This window comes from Pinus tabuliformis, chromosome 6 (assembly GCF_031772625.1).
Source record: "Pinus tabuliformis cultivar Carrire ecotype Pingquan chromosome 6, CPIR1, whole genome shotgun sequence".
Taxonomy (NCBI): domain Eukaryota; kingdom Viridiplantae; phylum Streptophyta; class Pinopsida; order Pinales; family Pinaceae; genus Pinus; species Pinus tabuliformis.
The window spans coordinates 363,919,200-363,942,898 of record NC_142292.1 but is presented as its reverse complement, the minus strand read 5'-3'; the positions used below and the strand labels follow the sequence as shown (position 1 = coordinate 363,942,898).

Sequence of the window (23,699 nt, the reverse complement as noted above, 5' to 3'; positions counted from 1 at the left end):
ATTGCAAATGTGCAGAAATATGCAGAAGTTCAGTCTGCACTTCCCAAGCCCATCATCAAACCTTGGGAAGAGCTTGTCCATAACCAGCACAGAACTGGTCTTGGGTATGACAAGGATGTGTCCTTTCATAGTCCAGATTACTCAAAGCCCATCCAGTTTCAGAGTGTTGGATTCCTTCATGATAGTTCACCTTCAGATGTTCTAGATTCTGCTCCTCCACATTCGCAACCAAAAGTTGTTAAATGCCAACATTGTGACCGATTTGGCCTGTTGTCACACAAAGTGTCTAGACACCGACAACGCTCAAAGTAAGGGCTGTCACTTTTAAATCCTTACTCCATTTAGACTCTCTCCTAAACAAGTCAAGGGGGGTAGTCCCTAGGTAAATGGATGAGGATAGCCTGTGAAAAACATACTCTAGGAGATTTTAATGACGGACAACTTGATGAATCTAAATGAATATCGATTAAATCAGATGAATAGATTAAACGCCAATGTAAACAAGACACGACCACAAGATAGAAACGATTATAGACCAATGCCTTTAATATTTGAATTAACCATCAACTAAATAAAACAAGTTATCCAGAACAATCTTCAATATGTGACGAATAATGACAATCATGAATAATCAATATGAACACCCAAGACTGTATCACACAAGATAATCCAGATTTAAGATGATTATTGTTACTGACCAAGATCTAGAATTAATTAACCTTTTCCAACAATCAATATGATTTATCGCACCTTGACCATAGAAGAATCATAAAATTTAAGATTTATCATTTAACATCAAAAACACCAAAGGAATTTAATTTAAGTAACAAACATTAATGAAATAAAACAAATCAACGGGTTAACAAAAAAAAAAATAATAATAATAATTTAAAGGGCCATAGGCCACATTAAAAATTTTAATATTTAAGCGAAAAACCCCTTAATTTATTTCATTTTAAATCCTTAGTCACAAATTATATATATATATATATATATATATATATTTAAAGATTTTTAAATGTTTAGGATTTTAAAAGTTTTTAGATTTTTTAATTTTTTTAGATATTTTTAGTTTTTTATGATTTTTAATGTTTAGAATTTTTTTTTTTTGAAATTTTTAAAGGGTTTTTAAATGTTTTTTAAATATATTAGATTTTTTTTTTAAGTTTTAGGATTTTTTATGTTTTTTCAAAACAAAACAAAAAAAATGTTAAGAAATTTTAATTTTTTAGAACTTTTTAATTTTTTTTATGAATTTTTAAATTAGAAATTAAAAAAAAATGCCAAAAGATTAGTTTTTTCCTCTTTAGTTTTTTTATTTTTTTAGATTTTTTGAAACTTTGAAATGTTTTAGATTTCTTTAATGTTTGTTACCTAAATTAAAGTCCTTTGGTGTTTATGATGTTAAATGATAAATCTTAAATTTTATGATTCTTCTATGGTCAAGGTGCGATAAATCATATTGACTGTTGGAAAAGGTTAATTAATTCTAGATCTTGGTCAGTAACAATAATCATCTTAAATCTGGAATATCTTGTGTGATACAGTCTTGGGCGTTCATATTGATTATTCATGATTGTCATTATTCGTCACATATTGAAGATTGTTCTGGATAACTTGTTTTATTTAGTTGATGGTTAATTCAAATATTAAAGGCACTGGTCTATAATCATTTCTATCTTGTGGTCGTGTCTTGTTTACATTGGCGTTTAATCTATTCATCTGATTTAATCGAGATTCATTTAGATTCATCAAGTTGTCCGTCATTAAAATCTCCTAGAGTTTGTTTTTCACAGGCTATCCTCATCCATTTACCTAGGGACTACCCCCCTTGACTTGTCTAGGAGAGAGTCTAAACGGAGTGAGTAAGGATTTAAAAGTGACAGCTCTTACTCTGAGCGTTGTCGTGGTGCCTAGACACTTTGTGCGACAACATTTTTGGCGTCGTTGCCGGGGACATTTTATTCTCGGCGTTTCAACAACATTTCCTCATCATTCATCATTTCAATCATCTCATCTTTTCCGCCATTCATTAGCCTGTCAAGCAGCACAACTTTTCCTGGCGTCATTTGATCTTTTCATCGCCCTATCTTTCGTCATCTCGTTAATTGTTTCATCTGCACTTTTAGCACCTGCACATTTCGGTTCGTTTCTTGTTTGGGTGGCGACTCCACTTCTTCCATTTATTATTTCTCAGACAAGAAGCCCTCCCTTATTTTCGGTTTTTTGTTGCCTTTTGGATCCTAGAGTTAGATTCATGTTCAAGTGGCGACTCCACTTCTCTCATTTCTTACAAGAATTTCTACTAGAAGCTCGCTTCTAGTGGATCTCTTGATTTTCTTGAGCAGGGGTCTCTCTCTATCATCCATTTGGTCCCTCATTAATCCTTCAGGCAATTCATCATGGATGATTCGTTTACCCCGTGTCATTTTATTGATTTTCTCCATGATATTCCAGAAGTGGCCATTCATAAATTGTCTTTGTTCTCGAGTGGTGATTCAGTGGCTATTAGAAAGCATCTATGCAGATTTACTCATACAATACTCAGATATTGTCGTTCTCCCCAATATGATCATGAAGATGTCAAAATGCGTCTATTTGCCTTTTCTTTAGAGGGTGATGCTTTGAATTGGTTTAATAATTGTCTTGAAGATTCTTTCGCTTCTTTACAAGACATCGTCAATGCTTTTAAAGATAGATATGGTTATCAAGATAGCTCGCCTTGTGCCCCTAAAATTATGCAACATAATGAAAGTGATCTTGTGAAGGATCCAGCTGTCGATGAAAGATTTCAAGACAATTCTCCATATCAGAATGTGCCATCCACTTGTACCGTTGCAAATCAAATCCATGACAGTGGGAAAACAGGGACAAGTTGTCAAATCAGCGTCAACAGTGAAAGGGAAAATGATAAGAAAAGTATAGAAGAACTAAAGCAATTGGTTAGAGACATGCAGTTCAGTCAAACGCAGCTGGTTAAAAATATGGAGCTTAATCAAGAAAAATTTGTAACCGATTACGTCAGGGATATGAGAACTTTATACACCCACCTGGAAAAACGTGATAAGGAGATGGAAATCATGAAAATTAAATATTTTGATCACGTAACCGACATGCAAAGTTAGCATGCTAAGGAAATGGAAACCATGAAAGCTAATCATGGCAAAGAAATTAATTCTATGCAAAGCAAGTTTTTAACTATGGACGAAGAAATGACCATCATGAGATTCGATTATAATAATCAGTTAGCTACCATGCAAGCAAATCATAAGAAAGAGATAAACTATATGCAAAATTGTTTCATGGGCATAAAAGCAAAGAATGGAAAAGTAATAAAAGATGTGGAAGCTCGTCAGATATGTCTTCAGAATAAGTTATTGACCATGGAGGAAAACCATGCCAAGGAAGTCAGTGCTATGAAGGTTGAACACTCTAGCCAGATGGATGCCATAACAATACAGGTACAGAAATTTCAGCATCGGTCAGAGGATGAAAGAAACAAGGAAACGTCAACAGATCAAAAGCCTCCTTATCTGCTGCAGCAAGCTCCATCTTATTATGAGGAGGTCATTTGTTCCATTGAAAAGTGGTTAATTGAAGGTGACCCGGATAAAATTGAAATTGATAAAAATCAGGTTGACGCTCACATGGTTAATCCACCAGTCATAGAAGATCAAGTTATAACTCATGACACCTGTGAGATTGATCCATCATTCTTGACAGAGCAGATGCAGAATGAAGAGAGACATGTCATGCATATCTTACATACTTCATCTGAAAGTTTTGAAGCAAAATGTTCCACATCATCAGTGATACAGCTTGCCACAAAGAAAAAATGCAAGAGAAAGAGAATGAGAAAGCGATTTGATGCATCAGGCGGCCGCGAGCAACTTGATTTTCGGATAGGAAAAAGTCCTATCGTATTTAGGATTGGACATGGCACATCCAAGAAACAGCCGACAGATTTGCTTGAAAGCAGGCAAATGCTCAGTATGCACTATATTGAACACATCTGATGCCATGGGGCATCTTTGTATTGTATTTCTAACCTTATGCCTTGTTATTTCAGTATTTAATTTTGTAGTTAGATTTGTGTTTTTCATGTTATTAGATTAGTTAATAAATGAAAAGCTTATATCTTTCCTATGCTTAATGTTATGTGATGATTTTTGGATGGACGCTACTTATGTTTTGTTGTGTGTTGCGTGGATGCAGATTCTGGATTCTCACATTCCTCCAATGCAGCAATGTGTCCCCAAATAAAGCCAGATGTTGACCACTACGTGTCGACCCATAGCAGTACACCCCCTTTTTTGCAAAAGGGATAGCGCCTAATCGATGTGTTCGTGTCGTCCAGCTATCATCATCAGCTTGATCATCATCTTACAATGTAAACCCAGTTTGCATGTGTATAATGTAAATAATCTCAGCAGATCCGTATCATGTATGTAATCACCTAGGTAAACCTACTTTTCTGGTGACGATCTACATTCCGGGAGGTTTTTTATCTCATCGATCCATTCTCGGATGGTCGGCAGAGTTTTCCTTCAGCCTTACCCCAAAGCCGGAATGGATTTTGTCACTGGGATCTTAAGGGAGTCCTAGTGTTCTAGATCAAGTCTATGTAAAAGTGATTTGGGAATAATCCTAACTACTTGGTTAGGTTATTCTATTACAAATTGCTTGATCTACTAGATTATATTTTGTGTCGCATAGCTGAGTAGTCCGTGAGGGTCTTTTGCAAATGGGTCTCCCCCCTTGAGATGTAAAAATGTAAAAATCATGGTGTAAAGTGTCTTGAGGGTTAGAAAAGTAATTTATCCCCTCATAGGTTAATTAATTAACTTTTCTGGCGAAAATTAATTAAAATCCTAAACCAGAAATTTAATTAATTCTAAGTCCTAGGTAAATTTAAATTCTCCGAAGGCAAAATTTGTTGGTCCTTAAAAAATTAAAGTTTAAGACATCAAGGGACTAAGGTAAATTATTATTATTTTGCTAAAATTTAAGCCTTTGGTCCCTGGGGTTAAGTCAAAGTCAAAATTTTGAGGAAATTAATTCAAAATTTTAATTTTTGAATTAATTAAAATGCATTTAATTGAAAATTTCGAATTTCCTCAATAATCTAAAATTTCGACGGATGAGATTAAAAGAAATTTTAATCCTCATCAACGGTCAAGATTGCTTTAATGAGGATCACTCGAAATAGCCGTTGGAGGATTTATCTTTAAATAGGAGTTCTTTTGTCAGTCAATTCATCCGATCTCTGGATCGTGTACTAAGCGAAAAGCTCTCTTGTAATCTTTTTATGAGCAATAAAGAAAGACTTTGGGGTTAATTTCTATTGGTGTTACTCTTCATGAAAATACTGTAAGATGTGTCAATTTCATGCATAGATTTCTTTTTAGCCATTGATGATAGCTTTTTGAAGAGTGATCTAAGTACATGTATCTTGCTCAGTCGCTGGGGTTTGAATGATAATTCAAGTTTAGAATATAGTAGCAGGTATCTCTATCTATTTGAATTTTATTATCGTTTTCTCGCTCTATGTTGATGGTTAAATTGAGTTTTTACAGGAAATATTTGATTATTAGATCATCAGGCGTTCGGGGAAGTTCCCGGCTGAACCAGTCAACTCCCGATCCGTGTTTTCTGAAGAGCCCAGCTTAAATTTGATCTCGGGTTTATCATAAGATATTTTTTTCTGGGTGATGCATGAAGGGTTTTGAGCTCAGTACCTCCTCTAAAATTCAAAAAATAAAATTTTTTTGTGCTAAATCGTTAGATCTGGCTGTTGAGAGCCTCAAATTATCAGATCTAGGAGCGGAGTTGGACTCACACTCCCTAGATCTGATACATCTGTCATTCATGTATATAGATCAGTAATTAATTTTAGTTTTCTGACTTGGGTGTTTTCTTGGGTCATTGTACATATCGTTTGGGTGTTTCTTATTGTATTGCAGCTACAAATTTGAAGAAGAAAACCGTGTAGAGAACAGATCTAGGCCCTGGAGGGTAATATCTGGATCTCTGGGGTTCATCAATATCATTTTGCAAGGATTTTATTCAAAAGAATTTTGCAGTCCAGGGTTTTAAATTCTTTTCCTGAATCTGGAAATTATTTCACTGGGGTTTCACTCATAAATCTGAGGCATTAAGACACATTAGTGTGAAATTCATTTTCTTGGGTTTATTTTAAGTTTCTGGATGCATTTCTTTTGCTGCCTATGGTTTTCTGGAAAAATTTCAAAAAAAAAAATTATCTGGGTTTTAAAAAAAAAATTAGGATCTGGAAAATTTTGTTTACTTGAAGTTTTTCCTGTCTTCTGCATTTGATCTGCTGCTCAAGTCCAAGCTTCTGTTTTTGTGAGAGTGAATTTTGTTGCACTTGGTCTCGTAATTTTGATATATCATGTTGCATTTCTTCCTCTTCTTCATGAATCATGCTAAAGCTTTTAGGTTGCTTACTCGGTGTTTCCATTTTCTTTCTTCGGGTCATCGATTAATGATAATTATGCTTCACTATGCCCTTTGAATTCCTTCAAACTAAACTTATGAAAAAATTTTAAAAATTACATACCTTTTTTCACTTTGTAGGAGCTCGATATTAAATATGAGTATCTCTAACATTTCGGATCTCCAAGGTCTGAAATTGCGAACTGTGGTAGCCCTCTGAGTCCTATTTCCAAGGCCACTAGTCTGATCGAAATTGGATTCTTCAAGAAAGAGTTATGCCCAATCTCCCAAGATGACCTGATTATACACTTTTTCAGTAGAGCGAACTTGTACAAAGTGCCACGTGTCCCTGTTTCAACCTTCGGACCTGAAAGCGATGCACAGAAAACTGTAATCCGTCCTCTTTTTGTAAATTCTTACGAAATTTCAATCTGATACTCAAAGAAAGTTATGAATATTTTCCCAAGGTCACCTGTTTGAAATGTAATTCGGGACCCCGCAAAAACCCTAACTTCCTTAAATCATATCTCCGAAAATATAGTGAGACAAGATCTGAAATTCAGACCCGAGGATCATCGAGATTTCGGCTCAAATGGGTTTTTTTTAACTTCTGAAAAGTCGCAGAAAAAACGTTATAGCGAAAATGCCACGACGACCTGTTTGGAGCAACGAAACCCTAGAATCCAAATCTCTGATACCAAATGTTATGAAACCAGCTCACAAAAAAATAGAAAAGATAGATCAACGCCTTGGTAATCAGCCTCTTTGAGGAGGAAACCTCCTTTAAATTACACAAATGAACAATTCTTGGATGATACAAATGACTAAACCTCCTTTCTATATATAGGAGTCTAAGGGGTCACAATATAATCAAAGTCAAAATAACAATAATAATATAAAGACACAACAATAACAATAGTGGGCTTCTATGGGGCACACTAATAACAATATGGACATAATAGGGGCACATAATAACAATAAAGGCGAACTACAATGACAATAGTAAGGGGGAATCACTAGTATTATAGGGACTTAGCAATTTTAATTTATTTATGCCAGAAAATTTAATTAATTGACACTTCAGCGGATTAAAAATTTTTCCACCCTCTAATATTTTAGCCATGGTGTCTAAGTATGAGGGACCATGCACTAAAATATTATTTTTACATTTCAACCCTCAAAGGGGAACACTCATTTGGTATAGACCTTTAAATTACACACCCAATTCTGCGACACAACATGATCTAGTAGACCAAGCGACTTGTAATAAAATAATTTAGCCAATTAGGTTAAATTATTCCCAAATCACTTTTACAAAAGACTTTACTAAAACTCTAAAACTCACCTAATACTTTGACGATAAATTCCACCCTAACTTTGTGATAAGGCTGGAGGGAAAAGCTTTGTCAATCATCCATGTCTAGAAACACAAATGAATCAGTGAGACGAAAAACCTCCTAAGATGAAATTCATCGCCAAAACAATAGGCTTATCTAGGTTGTTACATACATACGCGGTCTTACTATCATCATTTACATCAAAAAAATTGCAGAATGGATGTACAATAACTTAAAATGCTGGTGGTTGATGATCTTGATCCTTTGAAAAATTTGGTACATTTCCTTCCTTGGAATTTTGACAAAATGTGTGCAACAGAAGGGACTCTACATGAGAAATCTCGATTTTGGTTGTGTGGTGTTACTTCCCAACACCACATACATCACTCCCTTCCCATCATTATAACCCCTTTTTCACATATTTCCCATCCAAGTCCACAAGGATTTAGTCTCTCCCTCCCCTTGTCCACACTTTGGGTAGGGCCTGAAACGATGCCCCAAAGGTTGATGCAACTAAAAAGAATAAAAATCATAATTTGGCCACTCTCAAGAGGAAATGTACTATAAAATGCAAAAGATGGTCGGGACACACAAATTTAGCACGTAGGCAAAAGCCAAACAGGAGCTCTACCCCTATCATCATGGCCATCACTCTGGTTCCTAGGGTCCCTCATATCAACCCCTTTGATCATTAAAGAACCCATGATTGTCACAACCCCTGGTGGGCGATGAATTGTTCCACCTTGAAGGGGTATTCATTGTTATATCTTACTCATCATGCCCTCATCCCTTGGATCCCCAAGCAGTTATAAAAGAAAAATCAATAAAAAGCAAAAGGCATATGAAGAAAGATGGAAAAACAAAGGTCAAGGTAACTCATGTACCACGATTGCTCCCTCCTACATTCATATACCCAAGTGTGGGCTTACATTATTATAGCTACCCTTGTAATATGGCATGTGGCTTGGAGCCTTCCCCTGATGCCCCAATCTGTTCCATCATTATATCACATACCACCTGCCACTTAAGTGATGTAACACGGACCTGTCACTCCCTTAAAGGTTGAAACCATCAGATAAGGTCCTTGGTTAGCCTTATTCTTGAACTTGGAGACACTTATAGATTCTAAAGCCCATTATGGAAGGGCATGCAACTATGAAATGTCCACTTGGTTCCATGATTTGTAAGTTCATGTACTCAATTTCACTAATTCATTTTTATGTGTGTGTTATTTTATCGGTTCTTGTGATTATTTCTTTTTGAAATTGCAGTTGTGTTATTTTGTGTATTTGTCGTGAATTAATTTTCCAAATGACAAATAATCTGCAAAGGTAGAAGATTAATAGCCAATAACTACCATAGAATTTTCACAAAGATCATTTTTGTCTTTATATCCCCTTTTAATTTAATTATTCATTTCACTTTTTGATGTGGCTTTTTTTCTCCAAGTGAAAAATAAACAATTAGAATCAATATTCTTGGAAAGAGACATTACAATCTTCACAACATAAAGTTCCAAAAAGATATCCCTTTTCATGGGTTTTGAACATTCTATCAAAGTGCAAGTTGTTATAATTTAGCAAACTAAATAGATTGGAAAATCAAACCCATATTGAAGGATGTCCAATTCCACATTAGCTTAGAAACCACACTCATTGAGTACATCTTGCAACAACAACAAAAAATTAAGAAAAGTCTTTAGGTAGAAATCACATAAGAGAATTTTTTGGCTAACGCATTTCGAACCAACAAGTGTGGTTCATCATCAGGACCAGATGAAGAGGCAGACCTCATCATCTGGTCCTGATGATGAACCACACTTGTTGGTTTGAAACGCGTTGGCCAAAAATTTCTCTTATGTGATTTCTACTGAAAGACTTTTCTTAATTCATTATGGATCACAGAAGCTTGAATTCGGAAAAAATTAAAAATAAAAATAAAAAATTGTAAAAAAATTCCCATAGGACTTAGAATTACCAAATGGTGAAAAAAGAAGAAAACAATATCATTCCAATTCAACCACCACTCATCTATGACATCATTAAAAGTAAAGAGGCAGGCACCAAAAAGAATACAAAATGCCATCGGTCATCAAATTTCTTGATAGTTTCTTGATATGCCCATAATCAAGCACTGCTTCTTTTTAGAAAGAAAGCATGCACCAAATCTATACTAGATACTTCAACCTATATTAAATGGACAGTATAGATTAGTTTCAAAACCTCAGGCGCACTACATCCTTGAGAAATAGAAAGTTGGATTATATGATTCATTTTAAGGAGAAATATAAGCAACTCAGAAAGTAAGAATTGTGTAAACTGTGCATCCTCTACAAGAAAATAAAATACTTTCATAAACCCCAGTAACTGTGGCTCTACACAAATCAATTTTAATATGAACAGAGTTAAACGGACATGAATAAAATCGAGATATAAATTAAACAGATTCCAAGAAAATAAATTCATGATATTAAAATAAATAGAAAATATAAATATCCAACACATATTTTTATCAAATCATCAAAAATTTCCAGCTATATGCAATAAACACAACTTTTCTTCTCACCAGTTATCAAATGTACAATAAATAACGAGAAAATTTCTATGACTAAAATAGCATACCTTCTCAATATCATTTGTAGTTGCTTTGCCTTGTACTTTATCCAATTCCTGCAAAGTATGCATCATTAGTTTTTCATAAATCAATATTTCCTCATCAACTGTATTCTTCATGTCATAAAACTCAATGAAAGATCAGCATTAGTTCACAATATACAACATCACATGAAGGAAAACTAACTTCAGAACTTTCCTATAGAGTTTTGAAACATGGTTTTATAACTATATTGATAAGATGGATAATATATTTTAGTGTCTATCACATAACCAGAAAAGTATGTCAATTGGACTAGATAGGACATCTGCTGCAACTACAAAGTGGGAGGGTGAAACAATTTCCTAGATCAATGCTAAAAATCGAAAATATTAGGATCGAAGAACAAGCTAGAAACTAGATATTAACTGTCTAGCAAAGAGTGTATACTATAAGATAAGGTACAAGTACAATTAAAAAGAAGCACTAGAAACTGAAAATTTCAAAGCCAAACAAAAGAGAGAGGGGATGTCAAAGCCAACTAGAGCTAGCAGCCGACGACAAGTGAGGTAACAAGATATGGGCTAGTAGTCAGGGTCATCAAGCACTGTGAAAAGATCAATGCACTAGTAGATGCTATCCTTTGGGAGTGATTGAGGTTGAAGGGGAACCGACTATAAGATCTTGCAAGGAGCACAAGAGTGAGGAAGCCCAACTCTCCCAACATTCGAGCCCATGTGTGATGTTCCTTATTCTGGTGTTCCTTATGGCATGGTTAGGGTGAACTTTTAGGTTTGGAGACAAACAGGTCACAGGTGCAAGTTTACGTCATCAGTGGGCCTAGGGGTTTTTGGAGATATTTTATGGGGTCTGGAGGAGTTCAGTTACCATATTCCATCATCAGGATTGATTTTGCACAACTTTCTTTACGTTCCATTGCATTCTAATAATTCTCGTAAAATGGAGTTATTATTGTGCCAAACTCAATTAATTACACTTGAGGTGGCATTCTGAGAGGAATACTCGACGGAACACCTTAGTGTAATAGCTCATTGGAACCGGGACGAGAAGATTTACATGATGGGATGGTTAGAAGTGATTTTTAGTTCCCTGAGGAGATATGGTGGCCAATTTATAGTCTTTCCTCATTAAAAATATATTTTTAATTAAAATGAAAAGAGAGAAATGTGCTCAATGATTAAAATAATAATAAAATAGGAGCTTCTAGAGGGGTCCATCAGATCTATAAAAAGAGGAGGAGGAGACCATTAGAGGACATCTTGGATTTGATCTTTCTTCTTACATGAGAGGTTTGAGAACTTAGTTCTCTACTTAATTGTAGCCCCAGGACGGAAACCCTTGGGTGATTTAGTGAGATTGGCGAATACCCATCTCCCCTGGGTGAATTCATCCAGAATTCACAAGAGAGCTTAGCAGTGGCAGTTCAGTTCAGTTTTGGTGGAGGGCCAGTGTGGCATTGGAGCAGATTCTTGAGGCCAGTTCTATCTCAGCTATAGCAGTTGTTTCAACATGTAAAACCCCCAGTTTATATATATTATAAATAAAGCTGAGATTATTTCTGCTCATTATGTTGTTATTTTGTTGTTCTATGTTGTTGAATTTTACATGGCAATGTTCTGTTAATGAGTGGAAATTTTATATGGAGCATTTGTTGAGTTAAATTTTGAGAAGTTGAAAATTTTTGAGTTTGGGATATTACAGTGGTATCAGAGATGGTTTTCTTGCCAACGTGAGGGCTTATTGCAAAGTTAAGATTTGTGGGTTGTAGGTGTTGGAGTTGCTAGGGATTGAATCATTCCCCAAGAATTCGAATATCCTCTTACCGTGAGGGCCAAGGTTTGTCATTTGTCAAATCGAAATCCCCATATTATTCATTCAAGGAGGCTGAATTCATCAATAGGCCAGAGTTACCCTTGTACACTGGGAGTCGCAATTGCCAAGTTCAGGGTGAATTTTCTCTGCTACAGATATGATTATATTGAAGGATGTCGCACTCACTGTCTTGCATGGGAAAATTAAGTAGTTGTCACATTATTTCTGGGCATTGTAGTTAATTTTGGAAGTGGCCAAATTAAAAGTTTGAGAGGTCGATCATAAGGGGAGGAAGACTGCAGTCATGGTGAGTTGAGAACCATAGACATAAGGCTGTCATCGAGCTGCCAAATCAATTAGTTGCAAGTGTGTATGAGTCAGTCTGTGGGGGCAACAATTACATGTAAGCACCTGGTGGGCCACAATTGTGAGAGCACAAAGGGTCGACACTTCAAAATAAAAAATTGAAGAGTCAAGTATTTGATTTTAACAGGCGTCAAATATTTACATAAAGAGGTCGAGCGTTTCAGATTTTTGAGGATAAATATTACATTGGCCACATTATCTACTTAACCCAAAGTTTATTAAAATGGGCCGAATATTTTTTAGGGTCCCAAAATATTATTTTAAGGGGGGCGTGAGCATTTTATCAAAGTTAAATAATTCTTGGGCATAAGGGGTGTGAATTGAATTATCAAATTATGTTGATTTTTTTCTCTTCGTGCAAGGAGGAACCAACTAATATTTTTCCTCTCAGATTTGTCGACTGTGCATTTGCAAGGAGACTGAGCCCATTAGCGTGAAGGCAGCGAGTCGATGTTGAATGTTGGGTATTTGTGCTGCTATTATCATTCCAATTTTTTGGGCGTACATGCGATGGGGTGGGCCCGAGATCCTTACTGTTGAAGATATCTTTGTGAACAAGTATCAGATTTGAAGAATATATTTGTTGGAGGTTGCCATTTGTCATATACAGGTCATGGCCATTCTTTGTTGAGTTTGAAATGGGAGCTGAGCATGAGTTTCCATTAAAATTTCTGACTGTTACACATTGTAGCTCGAGTTTCCATTAAAATTTCTGACTGTTACACACTGTAGCTTGAGTTTCCATTAAAATTTCTGACTGTTACACACTGTAGCTCGAGTTTCCTTGAGAATAAGGGGAAGCAACCTCCACTCATTTTCCTGTTCGATTTATCTGTGGTGAAGGCTGAATTTTGAAACAATTTTTTGGTTCAAGTTCCCTTCTGTGAGAGGACAGTTCGAACATCTGATCAAGCCACGAGTACCTCCAACTGCTAAATGAGTTTTTTTTTAATTTATTATTCTAGGTAATGTATCAAGGGATGACTGGAACATGTGACTCATGGAGATGAAAGTTGTTACAGGCAGCAAATATTAGCATTTGGACGAGTTCCTTCACTTCTGGAGAACGAGTTTCTCATTCCCTCACTAGTTCGTAGTCTTGGAGCTGGGTGGCACGATTTCTCTTTCTTTTAGAGGCCGAAATACACTTTCCTCTTTTGTCGGGCCAAAATCTATGTTAATAGGGTCGAGTTTCCCTTTGGCAAGGTTGGTCGAGTTCTTCAATAACTCAGTGATAATTTTCCCAATTGTTTGGTTGTGTGCGTGTATCTTTTTTGGGCAAGTGGGGGATGCATACAACAGATGAAATCCCGAGCCTATCCTCTATGCAACCACACTGACAAAGACTGAGTTTTTGGGCTAGAACACACTAAATATCAATTCATTTCTCTAGTTGGTCGATTGTAGAAGCTGTTGGTGCCATCTCCATGTGACTGGGACGTGTTGAAGGATCCTACTAGATTTGTCAAAATAAAGAAGGTTGATGTGACGACTGATAAACTGAAGCCCACCCTGTTGGAGCTAAAACACAGGTCCCTCTAATCCATTGTATATTTGCACAGAGAAAAGAAAAATGATTGTTCTTGTTGTTTTTATTGTGGTGAAATCCATGTAGCAGCACTGTGTGTATTTTCTTAATCATTGAAAGCACTGGAAGCAATGCATATTGTCCACTGTGTACACTTGTTGAAGTTAAATGTCTGAGAAAATGCCTACAACACTTCGTGAACCAACTCCCTGTCTCTATAAACTTAGAACTTTGTGGGTCCATATGTCCTTGTACTGATGTAGCTGGGTTGAAATTGAGTCATTGTGTTTATGGCAGAGTATTGCTACTATAAGAGCATTGCAGAGGTCAAAAAATGATCCTTTATGTGCAGAAGGTCATTAGCTTGTAATGTCGAGTCTTGAATGATGCATGTATATTGCTGAGTTGTATAGAGTCAGGGGGTTCATTGATGGATCATTGTTGGGCCATATTGTCATAAGTTGTGGTGAGGGAATTGTTTTACTGTTATTGTTGTATTATCATGTATGAGACATGTATTTGTCCTCATTGAGCTGAAACCATGGAGAAAATCACAAAACTCCTACATAAATTGGAAAAATTAAACAATGACCCTTGGAACCATAATGCAGCATTGGACCAGAAACCCACACAGAACAACAAACCATTTTCAAAAGGGATCCACACCCTTCACCAACAAGAAACACCAAAAGATTTGCAGAAGGGGCAAGAATCAGGACACAAGATTTTTGCATTGGGGACAAGTTTGAAGCACATGAGGGTTAAATTAAAATCCTTTTCCAAATTAGAAGAACTAGACACACTCCTGTCTAAGATGGACCAGTTAGAGGGGAAGAAGTTGATGTGGGCTTTGAAACCCACCATGTTAGCTTTAATACAACCCAAGTTTTTGGAGTACCCTTGTGAAGGGGTCACACTTCCAGTTGCCTCTTGTCTTAGTAGCATCATGATCCTAACCGCCTCTATAGCTCCTTACAATGATGATGTTATGAGGAGAGTTCTCAAGCTGATGGTAGAAACCTTGCGAGACTCCATGGGTCCTACATTTCAAAAGAAGCTTCAGGTTTTGAAAATTATGGCCATGATTAGGACTTATGAAATCATGTTTGATCTGGAGTGAGGTGACTTGATGCTGCAAATGTTCAATGTTTTTTCAGCGTTAGGAGACATCATCCTGACTCATTCAAAACACACATGCAATCCATCTTGTCATCATGTATGAGAGGCCATGACGCCATTTGCCAAGAGTTGCAGTCTTGATTGTTGTCCATTTGGAGGAGAGAATAGTTGATCTCACCTGTTGCTTATGAACTAGCCGAAAGGTTGGTTGAGCAGAACATTTGGTTGTTCATAAGACAGTTGACCAAGGAGGAGCTGCTCATGTTTGGTGGATCATGTAGCAAGAATGAGCTGAGGAGGAAGGGTCTTTCCTTAATCTACAAGGGACCTTGGGGACCTAGCCACTCATGCACGGGTGACACCATAGAGGGAGATCAAGAGGAGATTCATTTTGACTTTCAGGATGAGGATTCTTCTTCCATAGTTGAGTCCATGGACACCTCACAAGAGCATGAGCAGCCAAGGGGAGTTGTTGAAAGCAGCTCAAAGATGCACCGATGTTTGGTAGAGGATATTGATGAGCGTCATCTTGTTCCCATTCAGCATGACCAGCACATAGTGGAGCACAGTGCGCATGATGGGCTATCTTTGGAGAGTCAGTTGGTGCCTCATGTTGAGCCCATGATGGAGGAGGATGAGCAGACAGCCTTGGGGCCAGCCATTGATGAGGAACAAGCAGATTTACAGATAGCCACCAAGGGGGTAGTATTTGCAGACATGGGTCATCAGGAGACTTTGGTACCTGACAGGATAATTTTGCAGGTGACGAGTGGACCGGTGGAGCATGGAGTTTTCAGTCAAATGAGGGAGGCTCTTTTGGAGATAGTGATGCATCCATCTTTGGGTCTACCCACTGATGAGTTCCAGGTAGATGCAGTGGTAGCTAGCGAAGCTGCAATATTTCTAGGCAGCAACCCTCTCCAGGAGTACATAGACAGGGCGTGTAGCATGGGTTGCCCACTTATAGGGAGAGAGGCAGGGATTCCTAGACATATCTGGTTGATTGGTTGGGCAGAGTTGCATGAGTTGAGCATGGTGCAGCTCAGTGGACTCGTACCATATATAGGTGTACATGCATTCAATCCTTCCCCAAGGATGGATTGGCGAGAAATATTGAGTTGGTATCCTGTTGGCGGCACGATATTCTTAGTCTGAAGCATAGTGCAGCAGGAGTCATGGAGCATTGGTACATGTTCTTGGTGGCATTAGGATCCAGGAGGATTTGTTGATAACAATCAGAGGTTGGTTTGGGATCCGAGCATCGAGGGGTTCATTCATGTTGGGTTCAAACAGAGGCATCGCATCACCCAATGGTTTGTATGGGATCCGAGCATTAGGTCTCAGCTGCATTGGGCCACCAGACTGGTCCACGGGTTTAGATTGCCTGAGGTCAAGAAATCTTGGGGCGAGAGGTTTTGTGATGTTCCTTTTTCTGATGTTCCTTATGGCATGGTTAGGGTGGACTTTCAAGGATGGAGACAGACTGGTCATAGGTGTAGGTTTACATCATCAGTGGACCCAGGGGTTTTTGGATATATTTTATGGGGTATGGAGGAGTTCACTTACCATATTCCATCATCAGGATTGATTTTGCATAGCTCGCTTCACATTCCATTACATTCTGATAATTGTCGTAAAACGGGGTTATTATTGTGCCAAACTCAATTAATTACACTTGAGGTGGCATTTCGAGAGGAATACTTGACGGAACACCTTAGTGTATCAACTCGTTGAAACTGGGATGAGAAGATTTACATGATGGGATGGTTAGAAGTGATTTTCAGTTTCTTGAGGAGATATGGTGGCCAATTTACCATTTTCCCTCATTAAAAAGATATTTTTAATTAAAATAAAAAGAGGGAAATGTACTCAATGATTAAAATAATAATAAAATAGGAGCTTCTAGAGGGGTCCATCAGATATACTAAAAGAGGAGGTGAGGCCATTAGAGGACATCTTGGATTTGATCTTTCTTCTTACATGAGAGGTTTGAGAACTCAATTCTCTATTTCATTGTAGCCCCAGGATGGAAACCCTCGGGTGATTTAGTGAGATTGGGCAAGTACCCATCTACCCTTGGTGAATTCATCCAGAATTCACAAGAGATCTTAGTAGTGGCAGTTCGGTTAAATTTTTGTGGAGGGCCAGTGCGGCATTGGAGCATATTCTTGAGGTCAGTTCTATCTTAGCTATAGAAGTTGTTTCAACATATAAAACCCCCAGTTTATATATATTATAAATAAAGTTGAAATTATTTTTGCTCATTATGTTGTTATTTTGTTGTTCTATGTTGTTGAATTTTACATGGAAATGTTGTATTAAAGAGTGGAAATTTTATATGGAGCATTTGTTGAGTTAAATTTTGAGAAGTTGCAAAAAATTGTTTTTGTGATATTACACTATGGGGGAGAATCTTAACGTAAAAACCTACCTACTAATTTAAACCTAGGAAGAAAAATGTAGGGCGAGGGGAATTCAACTATAGATATCCTAGAACTAGTTTGTTTGTTGGCCTATTGGTGACATATTGTGACCTGGAACAACAACCCTCATAGGACTCAAGGTGGTCGGTTGAACAATTGGAGAGGAGGTCGAGAAGAGAACAAGGTCGTACCTATTACCCACGCAAGTGGATGATCCTTGGGAGAAAACTTTTCTCCTATTCTGTTCAACTTTCGAAACAATAGCTTTATGTGATCTACAGATAGCTAGCCTCAAAGGCCCTCCCTATTTGCTTCAGTCAATACTTTGAGACATCCAACTTACATATCACATGAATATGGGACAACCAGTATGAGGTTCATTAACATGTTAAATATTGTAGCTCGAACAAGTGTTCTAGCCTTGACAGGTGTCATTGAGGCTAAGAACACAAAGGATTTAATTAGGGAAAATAGTGATTTTTTAAATATTTCCTAAATCTAACCTAAGGGAAAGTGGATAATTAATTGACATTAGTTGGAATAAGATCGATTTACCTCTAGAAACTTGCAGAAAGCTTATAAGATGATCTTAGCCATCTATTGTATAAAATCAACTTTTAGTTGTGGCCATTCGTTTGTGAATGAGAGATTGTAAAGGGAATAGATGGGCAGCCTTGGAGAGACATCGAGTGGATGATTTTCAGTGAGACCCCTGGAGGGTTTCTGTAATATCCCTTATCAAGAATATACCCCAAACACAAGCAAACTCCAACCAGAGATAGACTGGGAGGGCATTTACCAGATATGTCGCCTCTAAAAAGAGGACGAGATCCGAAGGCTACCTGGCCCTTTCCAGGCTCTGTCTAAGAGTATAATAGAAACACACAAGTGGTATAATAGCCGAGAATGCTCACAGAGATACAAGTAACAATGATACTATATATATCAAATAAACCATAAACAGATACACAAGAAATGCAGAGAGAATGCTAAGCCATTTTATTATACTGAGTAATAAAATGAGTACAGGAGGTGATCAGGAAGATGGCACCTCTACTTGCACAAGGCAAGTGAAGAAATACACTCAGAATAGCAAAGGAATGGCCCCTCTCTGATCTGCGTCCAAGCTGCTGGGAAAACTGCTGCGCTGCTGCTGCTACTAGAAATCAAACGAGGATTTGGGACTACTCCCCTCCTCAGAAAAAGATGAAAATCTGGAATCGAACTCTACTCAAGAAACCCAGAAAAACCCAGAAAAACCCAGAAAGCTTTTCTGGAATCGCCGACCCCTGAAAATCACCCCCTTGGGGTTCTGTGCAATTCCTCACTGCTCTGCGCTGCCACTGAATAGAACCCTCTGAAACTCAACCGAAAACTCTGCCAAACTCCTCCAATATGCAAGCGCTGATCTCCTGCTCAATCCCTCGGCTCAAATCCTCCACAAACCCTCAATCCAGACTGCTCCCAAAAAGAACTGCGTCCCTCTCCCAGTGCTGCGCAGTCCTCCAGAACACTGATAAAACCACTGCTGAAATGCTGAAGATACTGCTGCTGAAATGCCAACGAAAATACCTTGCCCAAGCAAGCACTCGAAGTCCCCCGGGGCTAAGGGTGAGATCTCCGAACGGAGACACTCAATGCACTAAACAGTGCTGCAGACTAGCTAAACAGCCAGCGTGCTCTAAGCCAAAATGACTATCACAAATGCACATAACCGAATGATCAAAATGAGGGGGCTCCTCTCTCTTTTATAGCTTCTGCCTCTCTCAATCCCAATGCTCACCTTCTCCTGCATGATTCCCCTTTTGCCATGTGTTCCTCCCCTTCTGCGCAGTCCCTCCATGTGTTTGCGTGGGCTCCATTTCTGCGTCCCCCTTTTGGCCCCCTTGGCTCTCCCTTTAAGTCACAACGTTGTGCTACTAGGAAGTGACTTTTATTCTAAAAGTGAGTTATGTCCCCCTTTCTCACTTTGCTATTTACAAAATAACTATAGAAGACACAATTTGGCAAAATCGAATATTCCAATTAGCTGGGGCTAATTAGGAATATTATAGTCTCCCCCCGACAAAATGTTGCTTGTCCTCAAGCAACTGAAGTGATGGATGCTATAAGATCTTCTCATTCTCCCAAGTGGCATCCTCATCCGGCAAATTCTTCCACCTCACCAAGAATTCCCAAACCGTCCTGCTCCACAGCTGCCTCTCCCTGGTATCAATGATAGCCTCCGGCTGTAATACCAAATGCCCGTCATCATCCATAGGTGGTAGCTCATCTATCACTGTTACCTGCTGCCCCAATGCCTTTTTCAGGCATGATACATGAAAAATGTTATGAATCTTGCTGCCTTGGGGCAGCTCCAACTCATATGCAACCTGTCCAATCCTGCGTATCACCCTATATGGCCCATAAAAGCGGGGCTTGAGCTTTTCAGCCCCCTTCTGCTTTAGTGACGACTGTCGGTATGGCTGTAATCGTAGGTAGACCATGTCCCCCACCTCGAACTGCCTCTCTACCCAACCCCTGTCGGCATATAGCTTCTGCTGGTTCTGCGTTGTAGCCATGTTATCCTTGAGAGCTCGGAGGATATCCTGACTCTCTTGGATCCAAATCTTGGCTCTAGGAGCCCTGCTGTCACCAAACATCACGTCAACAAAAGATAAAGGATGATACCCATATAAGGCATAGAATGGTGACATACCAATGGATATGTGATGTGAAGTATTGTAGCAATACTCCCCCAGATGCAGCCACTTCAGCCATGCTCGTTGTTGCCCACTGACATAGTTACGCAAGTAGCCCTCCAGCCACTTGTTAACTATCTCTGTCTGCCCATCCGTCTGTGGGTGATAACTGGTACTCGGAGTCAACTCCGTCCCCACCAACCGGAAAAGCTCCTGCCAAAACCCGCCCATGAAACGGTTGTCCCTGTCACTGACGATGGTCTTAGGAAGACCATGTAGCCTGAAGATCTCCCTGAAGAACAGCTCGGCCACCTGTGTTGCTGTGTAGTGTGCGGATATGGCAAAGAAATGCACGTACTTTGTCAGTCGGTCAACGATGACAAAGATACAATCCTTGCCCTATACCGTGGGCAATCTTGTGATGAAGTCCATCAAAATGCTCTCCCATTTCCCCTCCGGAATGGGTAGCGGCTGCAATAAACCCGCGAGATGGCTCATCTCTCCCTTGTTCCGCTGGCAAACATCGCACTCCCTGATATGCCGGAGTACGTCCTCCTTGAGGCCCTTCCAGGAAAACCTCTCTCTAATGGCCCTGTAGGTTTTGGTAAACCCCTAATGGCCTGCCAATGGTGAATCATGTGATGCCTGGAGTATCTTCTTCTTGAGCTAAGACCCCTCAGTCAAGAAGATCCGATCCCTGTAATAGATGATCTCATCGATCACCCTGAACCTATCATCTGCCACCTGCCCGTCCAGAATCTCACATGCAAACCTGTCCTTGGAGTACTCTACTAAGAGTCAAGCCCTCCAGTCTGTATCCAAGCTCATAAGAGACAACGTGGCTGGTCTACGTGAAAGGGCATCTGCTACCACGTTATTCTTACCCTTGACATACTCAATGTTAAAGTCATATGCTTGGATCTTACTGATCCACTTCTGTTGCCTCTCCTGCAACTGCTTCTACTCCAAAAGGAACTTGAGGCTGTTGTGATCAGTCCTCACCCTGAACCTGTTCCCCACCAAATACTACCGGTACTTAGCCAATGCATGCATGATGGCCAGCATCTCCTTGTCGTATATAGAATACAACCTCTCATGCGGAAGGAGCTTCTGGCTCTCAAAGGTTATAGGGTGACCTCCCTGCATCAATACTGCATCGATCTCCTCTCCCGACGCATCACACTCCAAAACAAATGGCTGCGTAAAATCTGGCAATGCAAGCACTGGGCAGCTGCTCATAACCTCCTTGAGCTTGTCAAAGGCTCGTTGCGCTGTATCCAACCAACTGAATGCCCCCTTCCTCGTCAAATCTGTCAGGGGTGCAGCAAGCTGTGAGAAACCTTTGACGAACTTCCGGTAGTAAGTACAAATGCCAATGAATCCTCGAAGTTCCGTCACGTTTCTCGGCTCCGGACAATCTCTGATGGCCCTAATCTTATCCTCTTGGACCCTTACTCCATCCACTCCACTGATGTGTCCCAAGTATAACATCTCCATCAACCCGAACTCACATTTGGAGAGCTTGGCATAGAACTGTTGCTCCTCCAAGATGTGTAATACTGTCTCAATATGTTGGAGATGCTCCTCCCACGTCCTGCTGTAAATGAGTATATCATCAAAGAACACCAACACAAACTTCCTCAAGTGACTACGGAAGATGTGATTCATGCAAGACTGGAATGTAGCTGGGGCGTTGGTTAGCCCAAAGGGCATCACCAAAAACTCAAAGTGCCCATAATGACATCTGAAGGCGGTCTTGGGAATGTCCTGCTCCCTCGCGCAAATCTGATGGTACCCTGATCTCAAGTCAATCTTTGAGAAGAAACGTGCTCCTCTCAACTCATCCATCAACTCATCGATCCTGGGTATGGGGTACCTGTTCTTCAGTGTCCTCTTGTTCAGGGCCCTGTAGTCAATGCACATCCTCAATGTACCGTCCTTCTTCTTCACCAACACCACAGAAGAAGCAAAAGGACTCGTGCTCGGTCAGATGTGCCCAAGAGCCAGCAACTCTTGAATGGCCCGCTCTATCTCGTCCTGATAGGCCTTGGGATGCCTATAGGGGGTAGTAATCACTGCCTGTATGCCCTGCTCAAGCTCAATAGTGTGCTCAAACCCCCGGTCCGGTGGTTGACCCAGCGGAATCTCCCCAAATACTATGGCATATTGGTCAAGGATGGACTGTATCTCCGGGTGCATTTTCTGCCCTGTAGTCCCTGCCTCTGATGCACGCAGCTCTACTGCCCACTCTATGTCTCCCTTCCGGAAGACTGCCTCCATCCGATGAGCTGAAACAGTCTGAGGCGGATATGTATGTTGTGCCCGCATCTTCTCATGTCTCCCTGTCTTCTCATCATCCCACTCCATCTCTAAGGTCTTCCAATCCGTCGTGACCTTCCCTAGAGTGATGAGCCATTTAACACCCAGTATCATGTTAGTGTCTGGAATATCGACCACGAAAAAGTGGTCAGTCAATGTGTAGGTGCCCATCGTCACTGAAAGCTCTGGAACATATCGAGCACACGTCATGGTCTGATCTCTTGGGACCAAGACTAAAAACCCATCGAAGCTCTCTGTCTGTATGCCTCTCCGCTCAACCATCTGTGCATCGATGAAGTTGTGGGTCGCCCCACTGTCAACCAAAACTGACACTCGCTGGCCACGTATCATCCCTCGTACGCATAGCATCAGATACTTGGGAACTCCTCGCAATGCGGCAAGGGCCCCTCCGGTGGGTGCAAAAGATGCACCACCTGCTGCTGGCGGTGGAGGTGGCAAAGGTCCCTGTCCATCATGGCTATCTCCTGCCTCCACACCATCCTTGTCATCCTCTTCTCCACTGCTCTCAGAGAAAACCTCAATGAAATGTGCCTTGCCAACAGCACATCTATGTCCTGGTGCCCATGGCTCCTGACATGTGAAGCACAACCGCTTCTTCTTTAGCTCCCTCTTGACATCATCGTCAATCTGCACTCGTCCTGGATTCCCCTTTGGAAGTGGAATCCTCACATCCTTCCCCTTAGACTGGAAAGTCTGTCTCTGGGGGTAAGGTGTCCGGGTCCTACGTAAGACATCTTGTAGGTCCCGAGTCCTGCTGATAGCATCCTGAAGGGTGGTCGGTCTAGCGGATCTAACTAGACCCCGAAGTGGCTCTACTAACCCCTCAACATACATATAGATCCTCCATGCCGTGGATAGATCTGGCACCATCACTGAGAGCCTCAAGAAATCTGCAATGTAGGTCTCTGGGCTCCCTATCTATTTGAGCCTTATCAGCTCAACAAAATGCTGCTCTGGATCCCTCCGATCAAATCGCTCCATCAATCTCTTGGTGAACTCGGCATATGTCATCACCATGGAGTGT

General features: G+C 39.7%; 1 protein-coding gene across 1 annotated transcript in view; it reads right to left on the bottom strand.

Moving 5' to 3' along the window:
- Positions 1-23,699, bottom strand: part of LOC149258807 (uncharacterized) — a 408,511-nt gene that overhangs the window by 308,704 nt on the left and 76,108 nt on the right. Inside the window, exon 4 of the mRNA XM_089416332.1 lies at positions 10,415-10,462. Coding sequence (XP_089272458.1) covers positions 10,415-10,462 — 48 coding nt within the window. The remainder of the gene's footprint in view (positions 1-10,414; positions 10,463-23,699) is intronic.